This window comes from Ceratotherium simum, chromosome 27 (assembly GCF_057802395.1).
Source record: "Ceratotherium simum simum isolate JZ-2026a chromosome 27, ASM5780239v1, whole genome shotgun sequence".
NCBI classification, from domain to species: Eukaryota; Metazoa; Chordata; class Mammalia; order Perissodactyla; family Rhinocerotidae; genus Ceratotherium; species Ceratotherium simum.
This window is the reverse complement of record NC_141926.1, coordinates 3,201,201-3,225,500: the sequence shown is the minus strand read 5'-3', so window position 1 is coordinate 3,225,500 and position 24,300 is coordinate 3,201,201. Positions and strand designations below refer to the sequence as shown.

The 24,300-nt window shown below is 55.1% G+C and overlaps 2 protein-coding genes and 1 long non-coding RNA gene across 3 annotated transcripts; 2 read left to right on the top strand and 1 right to left on the bottom strand.

The window, feature by feature from the left end:
* Positions 1 to 4,957: 4,957 nt before the first annotated feature.
* LOC147913389 (uncharacterized) lies at positions 4,958 to 17,838 on the bottom strand. Its single transcript, XR_015548702.1, has 3 exons — positions 10,671 to 17,838; positions 9,885 to 10,449; positions 4,958 to 9,214 (listed from the first exon to the last, which is right to left on the bottom strand). It is a non-coding gene; the product is annotated as an uncharacterized LOC147913389 (long non-coding RNA).
* Positions 5,015 to 8,167, top strand: LOC147913390 (cystatin-B-like). The gene is made up of 3 exons (XM_087418012.1): positions 5,015 to 5,305; positions 7,192 to 7,293; positions 7,737 to 8,167. The coding sequence occupies exons 1-3, from the start codon at positions 5,015 to 5,017 to the stop codon at positions 7,869 to 7,871; spliced, it is 528 nt and encodes a 175-aa protein (XP_087274138.1). The 3' UTR covers positions 7,872 to 8,167.
* A 404-nt stretch (positions 17,839 to 18,242) lies between the features above and the next one.
* LOC101402276 (cystatin-B-like) lies at positions 18,243 to 22,364 on the top strand. Its single transcript, XM_004429646.3, has 3 exons — positions 18,243 to 18,409; positions 21,454 to 21,555; positions 21,991 to 22,364. Exons 1-3 carry the CDS (start codon positions 18,344 to 18,346, stop codon positions 22,117 to 22,119), a joined length of 297 nt encoding a protein of 98 aa, XP_004429703.1. The 5' UTR covers positions 18,243 to 18,343; the 3' UTR covers positions 22,120 to 22,364.
* The last annotated feature ends 1,936 nt before the right edge of the window (positions 22,365 to 24,300 follow it).

Here is a 24,300-nt window from a genome sequence, read left to right as displayed (position 1 = left end):
AAGAGTGCCTACTGTGTGCTTAGGCCGTCATGCACACCTTCTGTAAACCTCAAACAACCCTGCAAGGGAGGGATGACTTCTGCCCTTTCGTAGGTGAGCAAAGAGGCCCACAGGCCACACTGTGGCCCAGAGCCTGTGAGAGACAAGGGGACATATATGCCCAGGCTGGCCCTCGGAGCCTGGCACAGAGTGTGAGCGCCCTGCGTCCCAGCCAGGACCGCCCCACAGGGGTCCACGTGTGCAGATGGCACCATGGGGCCCACGCTGAGAAGGGCTGTGCCCGCTGGGGCTCTGCTGCTGCCATCCTGTAATTCTTCATATTTGTTGATCAAGGGGTGCACAGATCCATTTTGCACTGGGCCCCGCAAATCAGACAGCCCTCCCTGGTTCTGGTCATTGTCAAGGCCCAGCCCCCTCCTCCTCCCGGACACCACCATGTCCCCCATGTCCCCTGCTTGCTGCTCCCAGAGTCGCTCTCCAGACTCCTGCTCACTCACTTCCTATTGTTCGCTTCTCCTCCCATATTTACTCTCTCAGTTTTTTATTAAAGAAAATTAGGGAAGTAAGAAAAGTTGGAAGAAGGAACCAGTCAGAGTGTCAAGGCCTAAGGGAACAACTTCTGACATATCTGTTCTTCATTTTCCATGCATAGGATTTTATTAATTACATATTAATTTATTAATATCATTTATTACTTATATTATCACACTATATTGACAGTTTTTTGTTTTGTTTTTTTGTGTGTGAGGAAGATCAGCCCTGAGCTAACATCTGCCAATCCTCCTCCTTTTGCTGAGGAAGACTGGCCCCGGGCTAACATCCGTGCCCATCTTCCTCCACTTTATACGGGACGCCGCCACAGATGGCCTGAGAAGTGGTGCATCGGTTCGCGCCCGGGATCCAAACCCGGGCCACCAGCAATGGAGCACGCGCACTTAACCATTACACCATGGGGCCAGCGCCTGTATTGACAGTTTTGAAGCTGCTTGTCAATAACATACCTTGCATGTCCGCATAATATCATTAACTTCTCAAGAATATGCAGTATTCCAAACTAAAACTGTTTTTCCTAAAAACAAAGTCCTTTAAATGAAACTTTGGAAAGATACAGAACATCACAGAGAAGAAACTTATTAAACGCCTATATCCCACTCCATGACGGCTACTGCTCCACTTCAGTGAATATCCCTCAATCCCCAGGGCCTGGACCCCTGGGGCCCCGGGGAATCAAATCTCCAGGGACAAGGCCCGGGAAGTCGGCATCGCCACAGCACCCGGGGTGCACACCTCGGGGTCCGTGGGGACACACCGTCGCAGACACGCTTCTTCTTAGCTCCCGGTGCTCCTTGCTCTGGACGGAGGCTGGGCTCTGAGGTGGCTTCTAACTTCTAGGATGGACATTTTTATAGATAAATCTTTTGTCGGTTCATGAATTTTCCTTAAGATAAATTCCTGGCATCGACAGCTTTAATTGTGAGTTTTATTTGTGATTTACACAAGTGTATTGGGAGTCAAATATTTACTTAGCGCCTCCTAAGCGACAGGGAACAGGCCCAATGCCACCTGTCGCCTGCTGGGGTCCCCCACAAGGACACAAGTCGTCAGGAGACATGGAGAGGACAGCTGGAAGGCCCAGGACAGATGCAACAGGTGCCCCAAGAGAGTCCGCTGCCCCATGTGGGTCCCAGGCTCTCCCTCTGACTCTTCTGACGCTTCCAAGCTCAGAAAATCCTTTGCCGACATTAGTTTACAGCAACGGCCTTGTAAGACTGTACATCTGTCCCCTCCCTTGACTCGTCCCAATTTCTGTGCCTCCCTCCCCTTTCCAGAGGGGGCTCAGGGCTCCCTCTGCTCAGGCTCCTTCACTTCGAGGGGCCCCAGCTCAGAGGTGAAGCCACCGTCCCCTCTGTTGTCTGCTCCATTCCCGGCAGCCAGGCCTGTGAGGATCCTGATGCAGAGGCAGGGCGGTGGTGAGCCCACGTGGGGTACCTACTCTCAAGTTTACTGCCGCTAATATTTCCCTGGCTACTGGAGACCAATTGGTAAATTAGATAAATGCTTAGTTGTTTAAATGTCTCATCTTTCTTTTTATTTTTTTTTTTCCCAATACGTTTCTTGGGCTACAATTTAACTAGCAGCAAATTCTGACAATGACATTTTTGCATGATGAAACACTGCAAAGGATTAGAATGGGATCTGATGTGTGACTCCCCTGCCTAAGGGTGTGAACAGGAGAGCGAGACAGCTGGATGGTCTTGCTGGGGAAGAAGGGATCACGAGACACAGAAAAAAACAAAACCCTGGCTTCTACTTGCGCTGGGAAAATCACAGATTTCACAAGTGAGATTTCAGAAGTGCTTGAATTTCACATTTGATCCTTCTGAACACACACTTCAAACTGAAGGGATGTTCAAGGCCCTGGAGGAGGCCCCAGGACTCCGGGTGGGGAGACAGGATACTCTCCCCCGGCTCCAGGAAAATGAGACACTGTGGCATCAAGGAATGAGAGATAAGTGTCAGCATCTCCCAGGGCCTTCGGATAGAAAAAGCAATACTAATTACAGGTAAGACGTATGTTAGTAAACTAATTATAGACAGTAACAATAATAACTCTATCAACTCACCCTGGGGACCAGATACTGTCCCAAACATTTTTCACTTATTAACTTGTCTAATGCTTTAAAAAAACCCCTTGAGCTTGGTTATGAGCATTACCCCCTCAGAGAGGGAGAGGTTCAGCGGTTAGTCCTATGCCACACAGGAGGTACAAGGGCTGGATCCCCACTCAAGCCTTTGGCTCCAGAGCCTGCCCTCCATGGCAGCTTGAAAACATCTGTCGGGACCGGACCTGCAGCAATACAGCAACACCGATTTCATTAGTACCCTGAAAGACTGACTCTCCGTGTGGATGATGGTCAGACCACATACAGGTGACGAGAGAGCTCTACCCACAACCCCTGTAACCACCATCCAGAAGCCGAACCACAGGCTCTGCAGCCATGGGCCCAGAAGTGGCAGGACTCGGCCATGACTGACCGCCTCCCTCAATTCTGTCCCTCCGCCTCTGACTCAGGACAAGCAGAGAAAGCCAGATACGCCCCTGAGGTCAGTCACACAGGACGCCCAGCTTGTGTGAGCCCACAGGCTCCCCAGGCCCCAGCCTCCACCAGGGCACAGCCGAGCCTTCCTTTCTTCCACTCTAAGGCGTCCCCCCCGGCTCGTCTGAGTCTCTGCCAAACCCGAGTGATGGCGCTGGACCCCTGCTCCTGCCGCTCTGAATAAATGGCCTCTGCTGGTTCTCATCTCGTGGCCTTCCTGGACTCCCACAGGTGTCCCCTCCTATTTGTAAGGTGTGAGCACCCGCAGACCCAGCTCCAGCAGGGAAGACAGGGTGAGACACCAGGAGGCATCTCAAGATAGGTCAAACCTTGGGCAGGACAGCGGGGGGCTGAGCGCAAGGAGCTGCAGGAGGAGAAAAGGCAACAGGACCACCTTCCTTTCCCTCCTGAGCATGATTTTCTGAGGCTTGGTTTTCTACATGGAGGAGTTTTCCGTTACGTGATCAGATCTATCTCTCCTTCATTCATTCATTCATTCACGAATGAATTACGTAGTCTCTCCTTCCCCACTCCTCAGGGCTCAACCACACCTGACCTCTCACCCTCCTCTGAAGTTTCAGACCAGGCTGTGCCCCGACAGGTAGAGGAAAGGTACTGCCCCACACACCTGCTCTCAGCCACTCCCCCTGGGGCTCAGTGCTGGGCCCAGGGGCAGAAGAGGCTGGGCCTGCTCCTGCAGAGTCAGCACCCAGGGACGGGAGAGGCTGGGGTCCACTGAGGTGCAGCCCTGGGCAGTGGTGGGGGCTGGATCTTTCTGAAAGGCCAGTCCTGTCCAGACAGCTCCTGGCACAGGCCCCACCCTGCCCCCAGAAACACAGGGACGCTTCCCTGCCCAGGTGGTTGAATCTATTCTTTTTTTTTTTTTTTAAAGATTTTATTTATTCAGTTTTTTCCCCCCAAAGCCCCAGTAGATAGTTGTATGTCATAGGTTCGCATCCTTCTAGTTGCTGTACGTGGGACTCGGCCTCGGGTTGGACGGAGATGTGGTGCCTTGGGGCGCGCCCGGGATCCGAACCCGGGCCGCCAGCATCAGAGCGCGCGCACTTAACCGCTAAGCCACGGAGCCGGTTGAATCTATTCTAAATCCTAGACCAAATCCCGCCAGAACCAAGTCCTTTACTGATGTCCTTGATCTCACCCCCACCCCAGCCTGAGGCCCTGAGAGCCATCTCCTCCCCACCACTGGACGCCTTTGTGCCTCTTCTGTCCACCACGTCAGCCCTTCACTGTGTCCCGGGTCACACGCTCTTGATGTCCACAGCAGCCCACACAACAGGCCGGTAAAAGTGGGGCGCTGGGCCAGGCCTTGCAGATAAAGGGCGCAAGGCGGGCAGGGCGTGACCCTGGACTCCGGGACGCCCTGGCAGCCCCCTGCCCCTCCCCCAGCTCCTCCGGTCCGGGCTGGCCATGGGCTTCCCTCCCTCGCGCTCTCCGCACTTCTCGGGTCCAGCTCCCACTCCTCCCACTCATCTTCGCGCCCTAAATGTCTCGGCCATTTCAGAGCACACCGCTGTGCATCGCACGCACCGGGCACTGGGTCAGGCTGCGGGGACACGGAGACCAGGGAAGGACAGTGGGGGCTGGGGGGACAGGACCACCCCTAGTCTGTGTCCTGCCGGCAAGGACCAAGTTCCCTAGACATCCTCCGCAAGGCCCAGGCCCAGGCCCAGGCCCACGCCGGGCGGGGCCCGCCCCCGCCGCGCCCACCGCGGGCCCACACCCTCACCTCCAACTCCATCCCCCGGGGCTCCCGCAGGGCCGCGCCCACCCCGCGCCCTCCTGCCTCGCCGCCCCGGGGAGGACGACACCAAACCCCGGATGGGGCGACCCCGCAGCACGAGAGCCTTGGTGCCGAGACGGTGCCCGCGGAGGCGGAGGACACCCAGGCTTCGGCCATGCGCCCGCCCCGCGCCCATCCCGACAGGGACGCCGACCTCGCGCCCCGGTTTCCGTGGACCCGCCCACGCGTCATGTGGCGCAGCTCCCGCTCGGGGTGGGTGGGGCCCCGATCTGCACTTATTGTCGCCCCTCCTGGTCCACACTCGCTGTGGGCACTCGGAGTCCCAACTCACTCTCCGCTCCAGCACCCGCACGTGGCCTCGCTCCAGCTCCCGCGCATGGAATGGTGCGGCGGGCTCTCGGACACCCAGCCCGCCACGGAGGAGACCCAGGCCATAGCCGACCAGGTAGCCCGGGCCCTCGGGCGGCGTTGCGGGGCGGGGATGGGGGTCGGGGCCCTTCCCGGGTCCTGGGGACCAGCCGGCCCAGGTCGCTGAAATCACGGCTGGAAGGCAGGCGGTGCGCTGGGTCACGGGAGAATGCCCTTCAGCCCTGGGGGTGCGGTCCGTGGGGCTCAGAGGTGAAGGGCCCTGATGTAAATATGCTCAGAGTTTGGAAAAATGAGGCACAGAGAGCGAGCAGAGGATGCAGCAAGTGGGGTGGAAAGTTGACGGTCAGTGAATCTGGGGAGAGTGTGTCCAGGTGTCCTGAGCTGAGCTGTGATTCTAGCACTGCTTGCCCAGGTGTGAAATCATCTCCTAATCAAAAGTTGTCAAACAATAAACAAATGACACAGACCAGGCTGGGTGGCAGAGGCAGAGCCTGGTCAGACACTGGGCTGCTGTGTGACTCCCCGTGCCTCGGTTTCCTCATCTGTAACCTGGGCATCAGGAAGGAACCTGCAGAAGGTTCTGGTGAGGGTGGGTGAGGGGGCCTGCCCCACCTGTCCTCGTGTCAGCAACGTGGAGTCTTTACAGGCAAGACAAAGTGCAGGGCACGGAAGTCTCCAGTCCTGAGTCTGGAGAGGAAAAGGGAAACAAACTTCTCTCCTGTGACTTTCCTCCCCTGCTGCCCCTACACCCGATGGCAGGCGGTCAGCCAGGGACCCTGGCTCTGGATGTGACCACCTTATGGCAGCAAAGGGGGGTGAGTCAGCCCCACGAGACTTTTGAAAATGAGGAATTTGTGGGGACTCCGACGGTAAGCCTCGCCGGGCCCTGGTTCCCGCTCTCCCTCCGCAGCTGCTCCAGGGCCAGGCCCTTCCTCAAGGTTCCTGGTTTTCCAGGCCCAGAAATTCCTCACTGTCCCCTGGACTTTGAGGTGTGTGAGCTCATTCAGGAGAAGAGTGGCCGTCTCAGAGGGCTCCCTGACTTGCTGTTGGGCACTTGAGAGTGTCATGTCAGTGGCAGTGTGACTGCTACCTGGAGACTGGGGCAGCCGTGGGGGAGCCGGCCGCTGGCTGGGCGGCTCTAGGAGGAGAGGGGCCGGGCAGCGTCATGGAGCCTCTGGCTGCAGAGGAGGACAGAGGTAGAGGCTGACCTGGGTCAGAGGTTGTCAGAGTCGGGCATTCTGTCCCAGCCTCCTCAAGAAGTGTCCACCAGCCGGGTTATTGTGCCTTCTCTGGCCCTCTGAGCCCCCTTGGTCCCCTGAGGGCTGGGAACTGGCAGCTTCCTGACTGACCTGGGGCCTTCTGTGCCCCCTTGGTGCAGCCCAGCCCCTCTCTCTGCTGGTCCACAAGGGAGTCAGTGAACTGTGGTCCCGCAGGCAGTGGCCTTTGCTGGCGTTGCAGGCCTCCGTGTCCCCTGTTCCACCCCCTCCATCTGCGTTTTCTCACCAGTCCTTGCTCACAGCCTTGCTCACTCTCACTCACAGTGTTTGTGAGTGACACCCACAAACCTGCCCGGGGTCTGGGAAGGAATGGCCTCTCTCTTTGCCTGTTTCAGGGGGGGAGGCAGGAAGGAAAAAGAAAACCAGGGCATTGACATGTATATAGTGTTGTAAGGATGAAAATATAAAAATCTCCCAGGCCCGGAGAAGGAAGGGCAAAGGATACCCTGAAGTGTTTGTTATCAGTGAACTTGGGGACAATTAAGGAATCGCTTTCTGAGCTTCGTCGTTAGAGCTGAATTTCCTGGGTCCCCTCGGTGATGAAGAACAGTCGTGGACAGAAGAGCTGTGAAGAGCGTTGTTAGAATTCAGTTTGTAACATTTATCCTGAGAAATGAGCTCCTGTGTAAGTTACTCTTGCAGGAGGGAAGCCCCCATGATGTTTCCATTCTCTCCCCTTCCCCAGGTGAAGTCCCAGCTGGAAGAGAAGGAGAATAAGAAGTTCCATCTTTTTAAGGCTGTGGAGTTCAGGAGCCAGGTGGTTGCGGGGATGAACTACTTCATCAAGGTGGGGTGTCATCCCCCCCAAACAGAGGGGTCGGGCCTGAAGTGGGAGCTCCAGCAGATGTGGGTGGCGTGGCTTGTTGGTCCCAGGGCTGGGGTGCTTAAAGGGGGGTCCTGTGGCAGCCCCAGCTTCAGAGGTTCATGGCCCTCTAAAACGAGTGTGTGTGTGTGCACACCAGCCTCCCTGGAGAAGAGGACCAAGCCTTTCAGAACTAAGAACTAAGGGCTGTGATGGAGTGAGTGTGGGGTGCCGAGGGTGCGGGCTGGGGTGACGAGGGCATCCACTGCCCTTGGAGGAAGGAGATGGGAGTGTCATCACCCCGTCACTGATGACCTGAAGAGATACGGCTTCCACACATCCAGGCCTTTCTCGCTCAGTCCAGTCCTGCAGGGAAACTTGGGGTCAGAGGCTGTCCCTGCCCCGCTCACTCCACTCTCTCTTTCCAGGTTCAAGTTGGCAATGACGAATACGTACACATTCAAGTGTTTCAAAGTCTCCCGCATGAAAACAAGCCCCCGGCCTTGACCAGCTATCAGACCAACAAAGCCAGGCATGACGAGCTGTCGAGTTCTAGTTCCTGATTCTGAACAGGGCCCGTCGGCCATGTGGGTCTCTGTCCTCTGAGGACATGTGTTGGGATCATAAATGAATGTCGTCTCTACACTGTGCCACACGGGATGGAGGGTGCTCCGCACCTTTCTGTGTCTCTGTTCCTTTCATTCTGTTGATTTTTTTCCTCCGAATCAATTATCTTAACCAAATTACTTTCAAAGAAGACTTAATATGTTTCATTACACATATTTTATGGTCTTGACAAATTTCCTGTCTTGGGTTTTTTCTTCATCTAAACCATAATCACAATATAGAAGTGTCAAGAGATGAGCGTGACATCTTTATAAAGGGCTTGCACGGCCACGTGACAGCTGTCCCACGTGGAGCCCCTCCTGGGCCACCTGCTGACCTGGCTGGCCAGAGACCCCTTCCACCCGAGGAACAGAGCCCAGGGGGGTCCCCAAGGCCACAGCAAGAGGGTGGTAGACCCAGGATTCCCGGAGCCTGTGTTCTAACCACAGCTCCCCCACGCTGTGGCCTTGACTCTGCACCCTGTGTCCAGACCTCCACATTGAGGTTGCCAAGGTGTTCCTGCAAAGTAATCGTGCACTTCCCTGAGCACCGTCAGCCTGGAAGGCTCTCAGCTTATCCACTGACCTGCGTGGCTCACAACCCAGAGCACCTGGGCAGGAGCACGTCTGCTTTAGTGATGCTTCTGGTTTTCAACAGGGTTACTGCCCGTTCTTGAAGGCAACCCAGTGGTTGGTTAGCCCTGTGTGTTTGTTTGTATTGAATGGAATGAAAAAGAGTGCCCCACACGTTGTGAGAGTAAAGACAGTTCGGTGAAATTTCTGTGTGGTTCAGGCTCAGGGTAGAAAGTGTGTTCCTAAGGGTTCAAGTCAGTCTGACATTCCCGAAGTCCACTGTGCCCGTGTGTGTGTCGTGTGGTGTTTTGTGCCAGGTCTGCAGCTGAAGGATCGGGCTCTCCAGGTCATGAGGGCATGAAGAGCAGACAAGGGTGGGATGGTGAGCAAACAGAGCTTTGAAAGCGGCCATAAGACTGGAGAATGAGCTGTGTGTCCTGTTCTCTTTCTGGAAACTATGAGAATAAACACTTCATAACCTGCTCGTAGTCTTGGCAAAGAGTCAGACAATCTTGCATTGAAATGAAGACCCAACATACTTCCCACCTGGGACCTTACAGGAAAGGCAGGTGGGGGAGGTGCCATTTGGGGTGCTAAGAGGGGCCCAGCGGCCCGAGCCCTACAGGCAGGGAGCAGGAATCAGCAGGGGCGGTGGCCAGGGAGCCCCCACGGAGGCAGGTCTCACCACCAGGTCCAGAGTGACCGCTTCACGGGTACGGGGTGTGTTCCTGGGGTGATGAGAGAGTTTTGAGACCAGAGAGGTGGGGCTTGCCCAACATTGTGATTGCACCACATGTCACTGCACTGCGCACTTCCAAGTGGTTGAGTGTGTGTTGTGTGAATTTCACCTCAATAAAACCCAGCATCTGACAGTAAACCAGAGCCAGATTTTGGGGGACAAATGCTGGGCTGGAGCTCTTCCATCTGCCCCAGGCCCAGCCTCTGTCCTCTGCCCTCCCTGGGCCCTGGGCGCTCACCCGTGGGGACCCCTCACCCTATAGCTGCCGGCACCACCTTGGGGGCTCCTGCTGGGCCCTCCCTCCTACAGGACTTTTCTCCCATTTCTGGCAACTCACCCGCCAGGTACCCCTTCCTGCCAGGCTGGTGAGTGCTCCCCTCCGTGGCCACCCCAGGGCCCTGCACCACCCCGTCCTTTCCTGCCCCTTTACTGAGCTCATCTCAGATCACCTGTCGGAGCACCATCTGTTTCAGCAGGGAGCAGGACTGATGTAAATGCACAGAAGACACTGATACAGGGCCCCGCCCCTCCCCTGAGAGTCACAGACCCTCATTCTCAAGCTGTCCAGCCAGGGATAAGCCCTTCAGGGTGGGTAGGCTCCTTCCCCCAGCCCGCCCCATCCTTCCTCAGCCGCCCTCAGGGGACTCTCCTATCCTCACCTGGAATTCTCCAACAACATCACTTCTCCCAAAGCCTGAGGGCTCTGCTGGCTGGCTCCCACTCTGGCTGAACAGGCCTGCCGCTCCGTGCAATGCCCAGGTTCTGTCCACACAGCAAGGGGCCTGCTGGGAGCAACCGGGGGAAGTGCCCAGCATCCTTACCAGCTGAGAGGAGCTCACCCCCAGCTCTCTGTTCTCTACTTGTCCTCAGAACTTGGTGCCACCAGAAATCAGGGTCTGCTGTCCAGGTGAGATCAGATGCGTGTTAGACGAGATAGAGGAACATGTCACTGATGCAACTCGTGGCCTGGGGACAACCGCCGACGTGGTGGTCTGTCTCAGCACCAGGTGGAGCGCCTGGGAGGCCCCTACTGAGCTGCCGGGAAACGGCGTTACCTCACGTTTCTATCCTAGAAATAGCAGGGACGCAGCTCCAGCATGCAAGGGCTAGAAGAAAACTCTAGAATTCCAGAGGAAAGGGTGAATTCCTCTAGAACCTGAGTGCGGGGCAGGCTTTTTATCTGTGACTCAGAATCCATTTACAATAGAGGAGCCATGAATTCACCTGTAGAAAAAAGGGGAAACAAAGAACTTCTGCATCGCAAAGACCACCAAAGTCAACGGACAAATGACAAACTCGGAGAAAATACTACAACTTATAAAGGGTTAACACCGCTAATGTGTAAAGGACTCTTCAAAGAGGGGAGGGAAGGATGAAACATCCTATAGCAAATGGGCAAAGACCTGAACAGACAATCCCCAAAAACTATCCAGATGCCCACTGACCTCTCTCGATGAGAGAAGGGCTGACAGCCACGCTGAGATCCTCTTCTGTCCTGTTCCACTGGAAAACCTCAGACGCTGCTGACCACTCTGGGGGCCGGGCTGTGGGGACACGGCCTCAGAGGGAGAGGGGGTTCCCTTTCCCAGCCACTCCCTGCCAGATTCTGAGGACCAGCTTCGGTCACTGATCAAGTGTCACTGCTCCTCCTGGTTCCAGTTCCTGTAGGCCTGGGAGGTGACAGCGCTGGTCCCACTAGCCCGGCAGGTACCACGCCATCCCTGTGGCTCACCCACAGCTTTGTAACTGAGTCCTCGGGTCATCTCCAGGCCAGGCCAGGTCATTGCTCTGCCAGGAAGGCAAGGGGAAGGGTGGGAGCAGATGTGAAATGCAAAATGGTACTGCCTCTGTGCAGGGGACCTGGGTGACCTCTCTCAAGACTATACATGCACGTGCCCTTCCAGCAGGGGCTCCCACTGCACATTGGTTTGTTAGCCTGGATTACTGTAACCCTGGATCATTTGCCTCCCCCACCTGAGCAGAAGCATAGTGTCCGCCGCGCCTGGCACCTGGTAGTTAGGTGACAAATGACCAAATGACCGGACGAGGATGGATCCCTCATCTGATTCAGGGCTCTGCTGTAGTAACGTGTTCCCGGCTCACCTCCATAGGGCCCGAGTCTGTGCCTCCCTAGCTCGTCCCTCCAGATCCGCCCCTGGGGCTTTGTACCAACAACCCACCCAGTGGGACCCACAGTGGCCTGAGGCCAGGCAGCACATCTCAAAAACCAAGGGCTGCCCACCCCTGTGGGTGACCACTGACCAATTAGAGGAGATGGGAGGGAGCAGCTGAGCCAGTGGTCCCCAAGGCCCCTGCAGAGATGCCCCTGTGTGACCCAGCAGCCCAGCAGGTGTCCTGGCCAGCCAGGTCAGCACTTCTCTCCCTCTCCCTGCCTCACTCCCCTCCTCTGTCCTCACCCTGCAACCCTGGGACGGCACCTTCCCCTCCACAACACTGGAGCTGGAAGCTCGGGCCAGGCTCTTCTCCAGGAATCCCGACTGTGAAGACCCTAAGCCAATGTGGTTTCAAGGGTGGGGCTGCACTTGAGGCCAGTCTTCCCGTCCCCTGGGGAAGCCTGCACCCGAGTCCTCTCGATGGTTGAGGTGGGAGGGCCGTGTGTGATCCTCCTGCCGGACATTTGGCTCAGAGCCTCCGAGAGGGAAAGGTGACCGGGTCAGGACTAGCCCCACCCTACCCCATCCCCATCACAGGATGTGGTGGGTAGAATAACAGCCCCCCAGGATGTCCACTCCCAGTGCTGGGAACCTGTGAATGTTACCTTACAGGGCAAAAGGGACTTTGCAGATGTGATTAAGATGAGGACCCTGAGATGGGGGATGATCCTGGATCATCTGGGTGGGCCCAGTGTCATCACAGGGTCCTTACACGAGGGAGGCAGGAGGTTCAGTGTCAGAGAGACTGAAGGGGCTACACTGCAGGCTTTGAATATGGAGGAGGGGCCATGAGCCAAGGATGCAGTTGCCTCTAGAAGCTGGAACAGGCCGGGAACAGACTCTCCCTGGAGCCTCCAGAAGGCACCAGCCCTGCCCACCCATTTTTAGCCCTCTTGCCTCCAGAACTGTAAGAGTGTACATTTGTGTGGCTTTACGTCACTAAATTTGTGGAAATGTGTTAGAGCAGCCACAGGAAACTCACCACCAGGATCAGGCCTCCAGGCCAGGGGGTCCTTACTGGGGAGCTGAGCCCGGGTCAGAGTGGGTTTGAGAGGTGGATTTAGAGGTGCTTCAGACAGGAAGAGAGCAGGAAGAGACTGAAGCTTACATGTTGGACTGGAAGTACAACTGCTTTAGTACTGAAGGAAGACTTTTTTCCAACCAGGCAGCAGCCCAGCCAATCAGAAATGCCGCAGCTGGGCCAATGAGAAATGCCGCAGCTGGGCCAATGAGAAACACTGCAGCCCAGCCAATAAGAAATGCTGCTGCTCAGCCAATGAGAAATGCCACAGATCAGCCAATGAGAAGTGCCACAGCTCCACCAGTGAGAAATGCCATAGCTCAGCCAATGAGACACGCCACAGCTCAGCCAATGAGAAGCCATTGCTGCCCTCACCTGTTATTCTCCCCCAAAGGACTTTCCTTTAGACAGCCCCTCCCTCTCCTCCCTTTTCTCTATAAAAGCAGCTCCCTGCTTTGTTCTCTGGATTTGCCTGTGGTTCACCACAGCCCGCAAATCCCGAATTACAATTCTCTGGCTATTCCAGAATAAACTCATTTTAAGAGTAAAATAGCTGGTAAATTTGCTCTTAAGTTGACAATAGACTACATGTTAGATTGTAGTGCAGGATAATAGTTTATTTTCTTTGTTGTGACGATGTTGTTTATGTAAAATGGGCTCAACAGACTTTTTCTGTAACGAGTCCTGTCTGGGAACCCCAAGACCACCCCTAGATTCATTGATTACCTAGGCGGACTCAAGGCTGTAATTTATCATGAATACTAAGATACAAAGCAAAATCAGCACAGAGAGGAGTGAAGTCCAGGGGGAACCAGGATGTAGCTTCCAGAAGCCTCTCCTGGTGAGGTTACACAGGACTTGCTTAATTCCCCAGCAAGGAGCTGTGACAACACGTGTGAGAAGCCATCTACCAGGGAGCTTGTCTGAGATCAGCACCCAGGGTTTTTATTGGGGGCTGGTCACGTGGGCAGCAAAATCCAGACTCCCAGAGGGACAGCAGGGGTCAGCCACAGTGTTTGTACAAACGGCTTAGGCCTAGTGAGGCACTCTTATCACAGTTAGGGTGATGGGAATCCTCCCGAAATCCACGTTCCCAGACACCAGCCAAGGGCCAACCTTGTGAGCAGGACTTTCCAAGGACGCAGTCAGCGCTTATGTTCACTCTTTTCTGCACGGGTAAGATACTAAATATTCTCAGCTTTGTGGGCCAAACAACTGCTATATAGTACAAAAGCAGCTTTGGGCAACATGTAAATGAATGGGCGTGGCTGTGTTCCAATAAAACTTTATTTTCAACAACAGATCATGGGCCGGATTCGGCCCATGGACTACAGTTTACCAACACCTGATGCAGAAGAATGTCCTCACTTTAAGAAATGACCGTGAAGTACATGGTGGGGGAGAGGTGTCATGATGTCAAATAGACAAATAATCACACACACGTAGCTCATAAGCAAATATGGCAAAATGTTAACAATAGTTGAATCTGAGGGCAGGAATACTGGGGTTCATTGCCCTATTCTTCCAACTTTTTCTATGTTTGGAAATGTTCATGACAAAAAGTTGGGAAATAGTGTAGAAACTGGTTTTGGCATCAGATTAGTTCTTTCACCAACTATTTAAGTCCCATCTATACGCCAGGCTCCGCTCTAGGCAACACTGAAGCTCTGAACAAGACAAGGTCCCACAGGGCCGGCCCAGTGGTGTAGTGGTTAAGTTCGTGCGCTCCACTTTGGTGGCCCGGGGGTTCGCAGGTTCGGATCCCGGGCGTGGACCTACACGCTGCTCATCAAGGCATGCTGTGGTGGCGTCCCATATTCAAAATAGAGGAAGATGGGCACAGATGTTAGCTCAAGGCTAATCTTCCTAATAAAACAGAGGAAGATTGGCAACGGATGGTAGCTTCAGGCCAATCTTCCACACCAAAAAAAACGACAAGGTCCCACCTCATAAGCTCAGGTTTGAGTGGTGATGCTGAGCAATAAAATAACAGATCCACGCTACAGAGAGGACAGTGTCCCTGTTGTGAAAAAGCCGAGAGCAAGGAAAGAAGACAACCAGGCCTAAGAGCATTTTTAATAGACATATAGTGAATTTCTGACATGAAATTTCACCAAAATAACTGAATGAAATGCACCAAAATATACTTTAAATAATACTTTATAGTACCCACAGCTGTTAGATGCTGATAGCTAATGAAAGATTTGTAGAATACTCACTGTGACTAAAAATTAAATGTGCTTTGTTCTAAATCAAAATTATCCCTCTTTAGGAAACTATTCAAAGTCTGCTGTGCATGGGAAGCAAGAAGCATCAATGCATACGAAAATTAGCGGCAAAAGTATGATGAGAAATATGATATTTGCAGTCTCAAATGTATTTATTTGTTACAAGGGGAAAGCTTCACCATGGAGAAACCTGGCAGACGACACTCTACTCAGCATCCACATCACCACATTAGACAAGTGGGCATCAAGTGCCCTCGATATGATGCACTGAAAGGACACGGCATCACTTTGGTGGAATTCCTGCCCAAAATGCAAAACCTCAACCTGATCCCGAGGAAACACCAGACAAGCCCAAACTGAGGGTCATTCCTCAAAATAAGGGTTTGACACTCTTTAAGAGCATCAAGGCCATGAAAGACAAAGACTGAAAGGCTGTCCCAGATTGGAGCTGCCTTAAGGAGACATGGTCAGGGAATGAAAGTGGAGGGAGCCTGGACCAGAAGAGGACTTTAGTGGGACAATGGAAAAACTGAGTCCATTCCGTAGATTAGCTCATTGTAGTGCATCGCAATGCTCACTTCCTGCCCTTGATAACTATGCTACGCCCATCCTTATGTACGAGGTTGACACTGGGGAAACTGGGTGAAGAGTTTACAGAGACTCTATACTATTTTTGGAACCTAAAATTGTGTCAATATAAAAAGTTTTAAAAGTTAGAAAAGCAGAAAAAGAAATTCTGATGGGAATTTGGGAATGGACGTACTTTCCAACTTTATACACATCACCCCCCACTCCCTGGGAGCACTCACCCCACGAGGGCAGGGGTTTGTCTGTCTTACACGCTCTGCACCCAGGACAGCAACTAGGAGGTGACAGTGTGTAGGAACACCACTGAATAGCTCACTAGGCACAAATCAGCAACAGAAGGGTGCTCATTTATCCCACAAATAATCAAGACCAGCATCTCTCATTTCTACACACTATCACGTGGATCCTCTTCTCAACCTAAGGTTGTCCTGTTTGTGTTTTGTTTTCTAGAATGTAGATACATCTGTGTCCATGGATCCTGTGTATTTCCCTAAGTCTTGGTGTTTCAACTCTAGACTCAACTTGATGAAAACAGGTGGGTCCAAGGGTGTGGGTGTGACATCTTAGAGGCATAATTCTGCATCTGAGCCAGGAGGTGTGTGTGTGAGCTGCAGAGAAGGTGTGCCAGTTTCCTGGGGCTCCACAACCTGGGGGGCTTAGAACAGGAGACATTCATTATCTCACAGGTCTAGAGGCCGGAAGTCTGAAGTCCAGAGGTCAGCAAGGCCACCCTCCCTCTGAAGGTTCTGGGGGAGGGTCCTTCCTGCCTCTTCCAGCTTCCAGGGCCCCCTGGTGTTCCTAGGCTTCTGGCAGCATCGCTCCAGCCTCTGCCTCCATCCTCACATAGCCTCCTCCCCTGTGTAGCTCTGTCTTCACGTGCTGTTCTTCCTGCCTCTCTGTGCCCTCGTTTTCTCATAAGGACACCAGTCATTGGACTTAGGGCCCACCCTAATTCACTATGAACCTCATCTTAACTAATTACATCTGCAAAGACCCTATTTCCAAATTAGGGCCACATTCTTTTTTTTTTTTTTAATTTAATTTATTTTTTCCCCAAAGCCCCAGTAGATAGTTGTATGTCATAGCTGCACATCCTTCCAGTTGCTGTATGTGGGACGCGGCCTCAGCATGGCAGGACAAGCGGTGCGTCGGTGCTCACCCGGGATCTGAACCCAGGCCACCAGCAGCAGAGCGCGTGCACTTAACCGCTAAGCCACGGGGCCGACCCCTAGGGTCACACTCTGAGGTTCCAAGTGGACATGACTTTTGAGGGGACACAACTGAACCCACTACAGAGGTGTAAAGAAGATAAATAAATAATAGTCACTACATGTAAAGAGTGCCTACTGTGTGCTTGGGCCATCATGCACATCTTCTGTAAACCTCAAACAACCCTTCCTGGACTCCCACAGGTGTCCCCTCCTATTTGTAAGGTGAGCCCTCCCAGACCCAGGTCCAGCAGGGAGACAGAGTCAGACACCAGGAGGCATCTCAAGACAGGTGGAAACCTTGGGCAGGACAGCAGGGGGCTGAGCCCCAGGAGCTGCAGGAGGAGAAAAGGCAACAGGACCACCTTCCTTTCCCTCCTGAGCGTGATTTTCTGAGGCTTGGTTTTCTACATGGAGGAGTTTTCCGTTATGTGATCAGATCTATCTCTCCTTCATTCATTCATTCATTCATTCATGAATTACATAGCCTCTCCTTCCCCACTCCCCAGGGCTCAACCACCACCACCTGACCTCTCACCCTCCTCTGAAGTTTCAGACCAGGCTGTGCCCCGACAGGTAGAGGAAAGGTACTGCCCCACACACCTGCTCTCAGCCACTCCCCCTGGGGCTCAGTGCTGGGCCCAGGGGCAGAAGAGGCTGGGCCTGCTCCTGCAGAGTCAGCACCCAGGGACGGGAGAGGCCGGGGTCCACTGAGGTGCAGCCCTGGGCAGTGGTGGGGGCTGGATCTTTCTGAAAGGCCAGTCCTGTCCAGACAGCTCCTGGCACAGGCCCCACCCTGCCCCCAGAAACACAGGGACGCTTCCCTGCCCAGGTGGTTGAATCTATTCTAAATCCTAGACCAAATCCTGCCAGAACCAAGTCCTTTACTGATGTCCTTGATCTCACCCCCACCCCAGCCTGAGGCCCTGAGAGCCATCTCCTCCCCACCACTGGACGCCTTTGTGCCTCTTCTGTCCACCACGTCAGCCCTTCACTGTGTCCCGGGTCACACGCTCGTGATGTCCACAGCAGCCCACACAACAGGCCAGTAGAAGCGGGGCGCTGGGCCAGGCCTTGCAGATGAAGGGAGCAAGGCGGGCAGGGCGTGACCCTGGACTCCGGGACGCCCTGGCAGCCCCCTGCCCCTCCCCCAGCTCCTCCGGGTCCGGTCTGGGCGCGGGCTTCTCTTCCCGGTGCCCTCGGCACTTCTCGGGTCCAGCTCCCACTCCTCCCACTCGTCTTCGGGCCCTAAATGTCTCGGCCATTTCAGAGCACACCGCTGTGCATCGCACGCACCGGGCACTGGGTCAGGCTGCGGGGACACGGAGACCAGAGAAGGACAGTGGGGGCTGGGCGAACAGCACCACCTCCATTCTGCGTCCTGCCCGCGAGGACCATGTATTCTCCACATGCCCCGCGAGGCCCGGCCCCCGACCCCCCACCTCGCCCTCCCGGTGCGGTCCACACTCTTACCTCCAGCTCCACCTCCCGAGGTTTCTGCAGGGCCGTGCCCGCCCCGCGCCCTCGTGACTCGGCGCCCCAGGGAGGACGACACCAAACCCCGGATGGGGGGACCCCGCAGCACAAGAGCCTTGGGCCCCTGGGGTGCCCGCAGTGCCCGCGGAGGCGGGGAGCACCCAGGCTGCGGCCGTGCGCCCGCCCCGCGCCCATCCCGACGGGGACGCAGACCTCGCGCCCACCCCGACACCGACGAGACACCCCCTCCGCGCCGGTCGCCGTGGACCCGCCTGCGCGTCACGTGACGCCGCGCCCCTTCCGGGGGGGAGGGTCCCGGTCTGCACTCGTCGCCTCTGCCGGTTCGCACTGCCGGTCGACACTCGCCCTTCGCGCTCGGTTTCCGCCCCACTGTCCGCCGCTCCGCCGCCGCCCACCGCCAGGATGATGTGCGGCGCGCCCTCCGCCACGCAGCCCGCCGCTGCCGGGACCCAGGCCATCGCTGACCAGGTAGGCCGGGCCCGCGGGCGGGGCTGCCGCTCGGGGATGGGGGTCGAGGCCTTTTCCGGGTCCTGGGGACCGACCGGCCCAGGACGCTGAGATCGCGCCTGGAAGGCAGTCGGTGCGCTGGGTTCAGGGACCGCCCCCGGCCTGGGTCACGGGAGAATGCCCTCCAGCCCTGGGGGTGCGCTCGGCGGGGCTCAGAGGTGAAGGGCCCTGATGTAAATACCCTCAGGTAGTTCGGAAAAATCCTGTACAAGACAGAGCAGAGGATGGAGCAGGTGGGGTGGAAAATAGACCGTCAGTGAATCTGGGGGGAGTGTGTCAGGTGTCCTCACCTAAGCTGTGATTCTAGCACTGTTTGCCCAGGTGTGAAACTGTCTCCTAATAAAAAGTTTTCAAACCATAAAGCAAAGACACAGACCAGGCTGGGTGGCAGAGGCAGAGCCTGGTCAGACCCTGGGCCGCTGCATGACTCCCTGTGCCTCGGTTTCCTCATCTGTAACCTGGGTGTCAGGAAGGCACCTGCAGAAGGTTCTGGTGAGGGGGCCTGACCCTCTCGTCCTCATGTGTCACCAAAGTGGACTCTTTACAGGCAAGACAAGGTGCAAGGCATGGAAGGCTCGAGTCCTGAGTCTGGAGAGGAAAAGGGAAACAACCTTCTCTCCTGTGACTTTCCTCCCCTGCTGCCCCTACACCCGATGGCGGGCGGTCAGCCCGGGTCCTGGCTCTGGGTGTGACCACATGATGGCAGAAAAGGGGGGTGAGTCAGCCCCACGAGACCTTTGAAAATGAGGAATTTGCAGGGACTCCGCGGGTGAGCCTTGACGGGCGCTGGTTCCTGCTCTCCCCAGGCAGCCGCTCCAGGGCCCAGCCCTTCCTCATGGTTCCCGGTTTTCCAGGCCCAGACATTCCTCACTGTCCCCTGGACTTTGAGGTGTGTGAGCTCATTCAGGAGAAGAGTGGCCGTCTCAGAGGGCTCCCTGACTTGGTGTTGGTCACTTGAGAGTGTCGTGTCAGTGGCAGTGTGACTGCTACCTGGAGAGACTGGGGCAGCCGTGAGGGAGCCGGCTGCTTGCTGGGCGGCTCTAGGAGGAGAGGGGCCGGGCAGCGTCATGGAGCCTCTGGCTGCAGAGGAGGACAGAGGTAGAGGCTGACCTGGGTCACAGGTCGTCAGACTGTCCCAGCCTCCTCGAGAAGTGCCCACCAGGGGGGTTCTTGACCCTTCCCTGGTCCTCTGCCCCACCCTGGTCCCTGAGGGCCAGGAAGGGACAGCTTCCTGACTGACCTGGGGCCTTCTGTGCCCCCTTGGTGCAGCCCAGCCCCTCTCTCTGCTGGTCCACAAGGGAGTCAGTGAACTGTGGTCCGCAGGCAGTGGCCTGGGCTGGTGTCCAGGCCTCCGTGTCCCATGTTCCACCCCCTCCATCTGGGTTTTCTCACCAGTCCTTGCTCACAGCCGGGGCTTTACTGCCTCAGCTCCTGAAACAGGCAAAGAGAGATGCTATTCCTGCCCAGACCCCAGGTTGGTTTGTGGGTGTCACTGACTCCCCTGGGCTTGTAACCGTCTGCAGGATCAGTTCCCTGCGGACGCAGCACAGTGCCCCGCAGGCAGCAGCACCGTTAAGTATTCAGACCCAGGTGGGCCCCAGGGAGACACTCGCACCACACTAGAACCTTCCAGCCACGTGCAGAGAGCAGAGGAGCCTCAGGAGGGGGCCTGCCTTCTTTCCCGCTGAACACCCTCTGGCCTTCGCTGCCCGGACACCAGTCTTCTCCCCATCCTCACCCCCAGGGGCCCCCTCCCTGAAGGTGCTGGAGGCCAGGCTCCTGGGACTCACCTGCAGGTGGTGATGGAGATCCCCCTTGTCTCCCAGCACCTGGCCTGCTTCCTGCAGCTGGTTTAACTAAACCCTGGAACCCTCTAGAACCACCTGGTCACTCCAGCACCAAGTCAGTGTACACCAGTGCCAACCAGTTCATCCAGAGAGCAGCCAGAGCACTTCCACACTAGATTCCACTTTAAATTTAAAAAAGACACCTGCTGGGCTGGCCCCGTGGCTTAGCGGTTAAGTGCCCACGCTCCACTACTGGCTGCCCGGGTTCGGATCCCGGGAGCGCACCAATACACCGCTTCTCCGGCCATGCTGAGGCCGCGTCCCACATACAGCAACTGGAAGGATGTGCAGCTATGACATACAACTATCTACTGGGGCTTTGGGGGGAAAAAAAAAAAAAGGAAGAGGATTGGCAATAGATGTTAGCTCAGAGCCAGTCTTCCTCAGCAAAAAGTGGAGGATTGGCATGAATGTTAGCTCAGGGCTGATCTTCCTCACAAAAAAAAAAAAAAAAAGACACCTGCTCTCTCCTTCCTCCATAAAGATGCTCAGTTACTAAAAGGCCAAGACCCTGGAAACAGGATTGAAGCAAAAGAACGGTGACTGTGTGACACTGAAGATGAGGAGCAGCCTCTGCCCAAGGTCCCTGCACCCTAAAGAAATCATCTACAAAGGGGACAAAGCTCTTCATCTGTGGCATCATGTGTTAAGGAGAAATGAGTCCCCCGGAGTGCTGGCAGTAGGGGACAGTTAAGAGACTTAAGGCACATCTGTAAGGTGGAAGATTACATTTAGTTTAAAATTTTAAAAGTGTTTAGTTTTCAATTTTAAAAGAGTAATTTAAAAATTATATACAGTCTTTCTAATGAACTATTTGCATGTCAAGTAAAAAGAAAAACAGGGCATTATCTTGTATATGGTGTTGCTATGATGAAAACAGAAAAATCTCCCAGGCCTGGAAAAGGAAAGGCAAAGGATACAGTGAAATGCTATCACTGTACTTGGGGAGAATTAAGGAATCGCTTCCTGAACTTCGTCGATAGAGCTGAGAGTTTCCCGGGTCCCCTCGGTGATGAAGAACAGTCGTGGACAGAAGAGCTGTGAAGAGCGTTGTTAGAATTCAGTTTGTAACATTTATCCTGAGAAATGAGCTCCTGTGTAAGTTACTCTTGCAGGAGGGAAGCCCCCATGATGTTTCCATTCTCTCTCCTTCCGCAGGTGAAGTCCCAGCTGGAAGAGAAGGAGAATAAGAAGTTCCCTCTTTTTAAGGCTGTGGAGTTCAGGCGCCAGGTGGTCGCGGGGACGAACCACTTCATCAAGGTGGGGTGTTGGCCACGTGGGGGTCTAGCCTGAAGTGGGTGCTCGAGCAGATGTGGTTGGCATGGGCTCGTCGGTGCCCAAAGGGGGGTCCTGTGGCAGCCCCAGCTTCAGAGGTTCATGGCCCTCTAAAACTGTGTGTGGGTGTGGGTGTGCGCACGTGTGTGAGCCTGCCAGCCTCCTTGGAGGAGAGGACCGAACCTTTCAGACAACTAAGGGCTCTGATGGAGTGAGTGTGGAGTGCCGAGGGTGCGGGCTGGGGTGACGAGGGCGTCCACTGCCGTTGGAGGAGGGAGATGGGCGTGTCATCAGCCCCGTCACTGATGACCTGAAGGGACGTGGCTTCTATGCATCCAGGCCTTTCTCGCTCAGTCCAGTCCCGCAGGGGAACTTGGGTCAGAGGCTGTCCCTGCCCCCCTCACTCCACTCTCTTTCCAGGTTCAAGTTGGCGATGATGACTACGTACACATTCGAGTGTTTGAAAGTCTCCCGCATGAAAACAAGCCCCCGGCCTTGACCAGCTATCAGACCAACAAAGCCAGGCACGACGAGCTGTCGTATTTCTAGTTCCTGATTCTGAACAGGGCCCGTCGGCCATGTGGGTCTCTGTCCTCTGAGGACATGTGTTGGGATCATAAAGGAATGTCGTCTCCACGCTGTGCCACATGGGGTGGAGGGTGCTCCGCACATGTGTGTGTCTCTGTTCCTAACTTTCATTGTGTTGATTTTTTTTCCTCCCAATCAATTATTTTAAATTACTTTCAAAGAAGACTTAATATGTTTCATTACACATATTTTATGGTCTTGACAAATTTCCTGTCTTGGGTTTTTTATTCATCTAAACCATAATCAATATAGAAGTGTCAAGAGATGAGCGTGACATCTTTATAAAGGGCTTGCACGGCCACGTGACAGCTGTCCCACGTGGAGCCCCTCCTGGGCCACCTGCTGACCTGGCTGGCCAGAGACCCCTTCCACCCGAGGAACAGAGCCCAGGGGGGTCCCCAAGGCCACAGCAAGAGGGTGGTAGACCCAGGATTCCCGGAGCCTGTGTTCTAACCACGGCTCCCCCACGCTGTGGCCTTGACTCTGCACCCTGCGTCCAGACCTCCACATTGAGGTTGCCAAGGTGTTCCTGCAAAGTAATCGTGCACTTCCCTGAGCACCGTCAGCCTGGAAGGCTCTCAGCTTATCCACTGACCTGCGTGGCTCACAACCCAGAGCACCTGGGCAGGAGCACGTCTGCTTTAGTGATGCTTCTGGTTTTCAACAGGGTTACTGCCCGTTCTTGAAGGCAACCCAGTGGTTGGTTAGCCCTGTGTGTTTGTGTTTGTATTTGTATTGAATGGAATGAAAAAGAGTGCCCCACACGTTGTGAGGGTAAAGACAGTTCGGTGAAATTTCTGTGTGGTTCAGGCTCAGAGTAGAAAGTGTGTTCCTGAGGGTTCAAGTCAGTCTGACATTCCCGAAGTCCACTGTGCCTGTGTGTGTCGTGTGGTGTTTTGTGCCAGGTCTGCAGCTGAAGGATCGGGCTCTCCAGGTCATGAGAGCATGAAGAGCAGACAAGGGTGGGATGGTGAACAAATAGAGCTTTTAAAGAGGCAAGAAGAAGACTCTGAAGAATGAGCTGTGTGTCATGTTCTCTTTCCGGAAACTATGAGAATAAACACTTCATAACCTGCTCGTAGTCTTGGCAAAGAGTCAGACAATCTTGCGTTGAGAGGAAGACCCAACGTATTTCCCACCTGGGACCTTCCAGTGAAAGGCAGGTGGGGGAGGTGCCATTTGGGGTGCTAAGAAGGGGCCAGCAGCCTGTGCCCTCCCGTCGGGGAGCAGGAATCAGCAGGGGCGGTGGCCAGGGAGCCCCCACGGAGGCAGGTCTCACCACCAGGTCCAGAGTGACCACTTCATGGGCACGGGGTGTGTTTCTGGGGTGATGAGAGACTTTTGAGACTACAAAGGTGGGGGTTGCACAATTTTGTGATTGCACCACATGTCACTGCACTGCGCACTTCCAAGTGGTTCAGTGTGTGTGGTGTGCATTTCACCTCAATAAAAACCCGGCATCAGGACTGTAAACCAGAGTCAGGTTTGGGGCCACCTTGGCATGGGGTCTGGGGGACAACACTGCACTGCGCACTTCCAAGTGGTTCAGTGTGTGTGGTATGAATTTCACTTCAATAAAAACCCGGCATCAGGACTGTAAACCAGAGTCAGGTTTGGGGCCACCTTGGCATGGGGTCTGGGGGACAACACTGCACTGGAGCTCTTTTATCTGCCCGAGGTCCAGCCTCTGTCCTCTGCTCTTCCTGGGCCCTGGGCACTGACCCGTGGGGGCACCTCACCCTGTAGCTGGCGGGACCACCTCGGGGGCTCCTGCTGGTGCCCTCCCTCCTTCAGGACTTTTCTCTTGGTTCTGGTAATCTGCCCGCCAGGTAGCCCTTTTAGTGCCAGGCTGGTAAATGCTCCCCTCTGTGGCCACCCCAGGGGTGCTGCACCACCCCGGCCGTTTCTGCCCCTTGTAAGTGGTCCCTTTACTGAGCACTTCTCAGATCACCCTGTCAGTGCCATCTGTTGCCCCAGGGACCAGGACTGATGTAAACGTACAGAAGACACTGATACAGGGCCCCGCCCCTCCCCTGAGAGTCACAGACCCTCATTCTCAAGCTCTCCAGGCAGGGACAGGCCCCTCAGGGTGGGTAGGCTCCTTTCCCAAGCCCCCCCCCATCCATCCTCAGCCGCCCTCAG

Excerpts from the sequence above, each read along its gene's own strand:
- LOC147913390 (XM_087418012.1), top strand. The coding sequence starts at position 5,015 with ATGCGCCCGCCCCGCGCCCATCCCGACAGGGACGCCGACCTCGCGCCC. Across the intron at positions 5,306-7,191 it reads CCCAGGCCATAGCCGACCAG|GTGAAGTCCCAGCTGGAAGA; the intron begins GTAGCCCGGGCC and ends CCCCTTCCCCAG. Across the intron at positions 7,294-7,736 it reads GGATGAACTACTTCATCAAG|GTTCAAGTTGGCAATGACGA; the intron begins GTGGGGTGTCAT and ends CTCTCTTTCCAG.
- LOC101402276 (XM_004429646.3), top strand. The coding sequence starts at position 18,344 with ATGATGTGCGGCGCGCCCTCCGCCACGCAGCCCGCCGCTGCCGGGACC. Across the intron at positions 18,410-21,453 it reads CCCAGGCCATCGCTGACCAG|GTGAAGTCCCAGCTGGAAGA; the intron begins GTAGGCCGGGCC and ends CTCCTTCCGCAG. Across the intron at positions 21,556-21,990 it reads GGACGAACCACTTCATCAAG|GTTCAAGTTGGCGATGATGA; the intron begins GTGGGGTGTTGG and ends CTCTCTTTCCAG.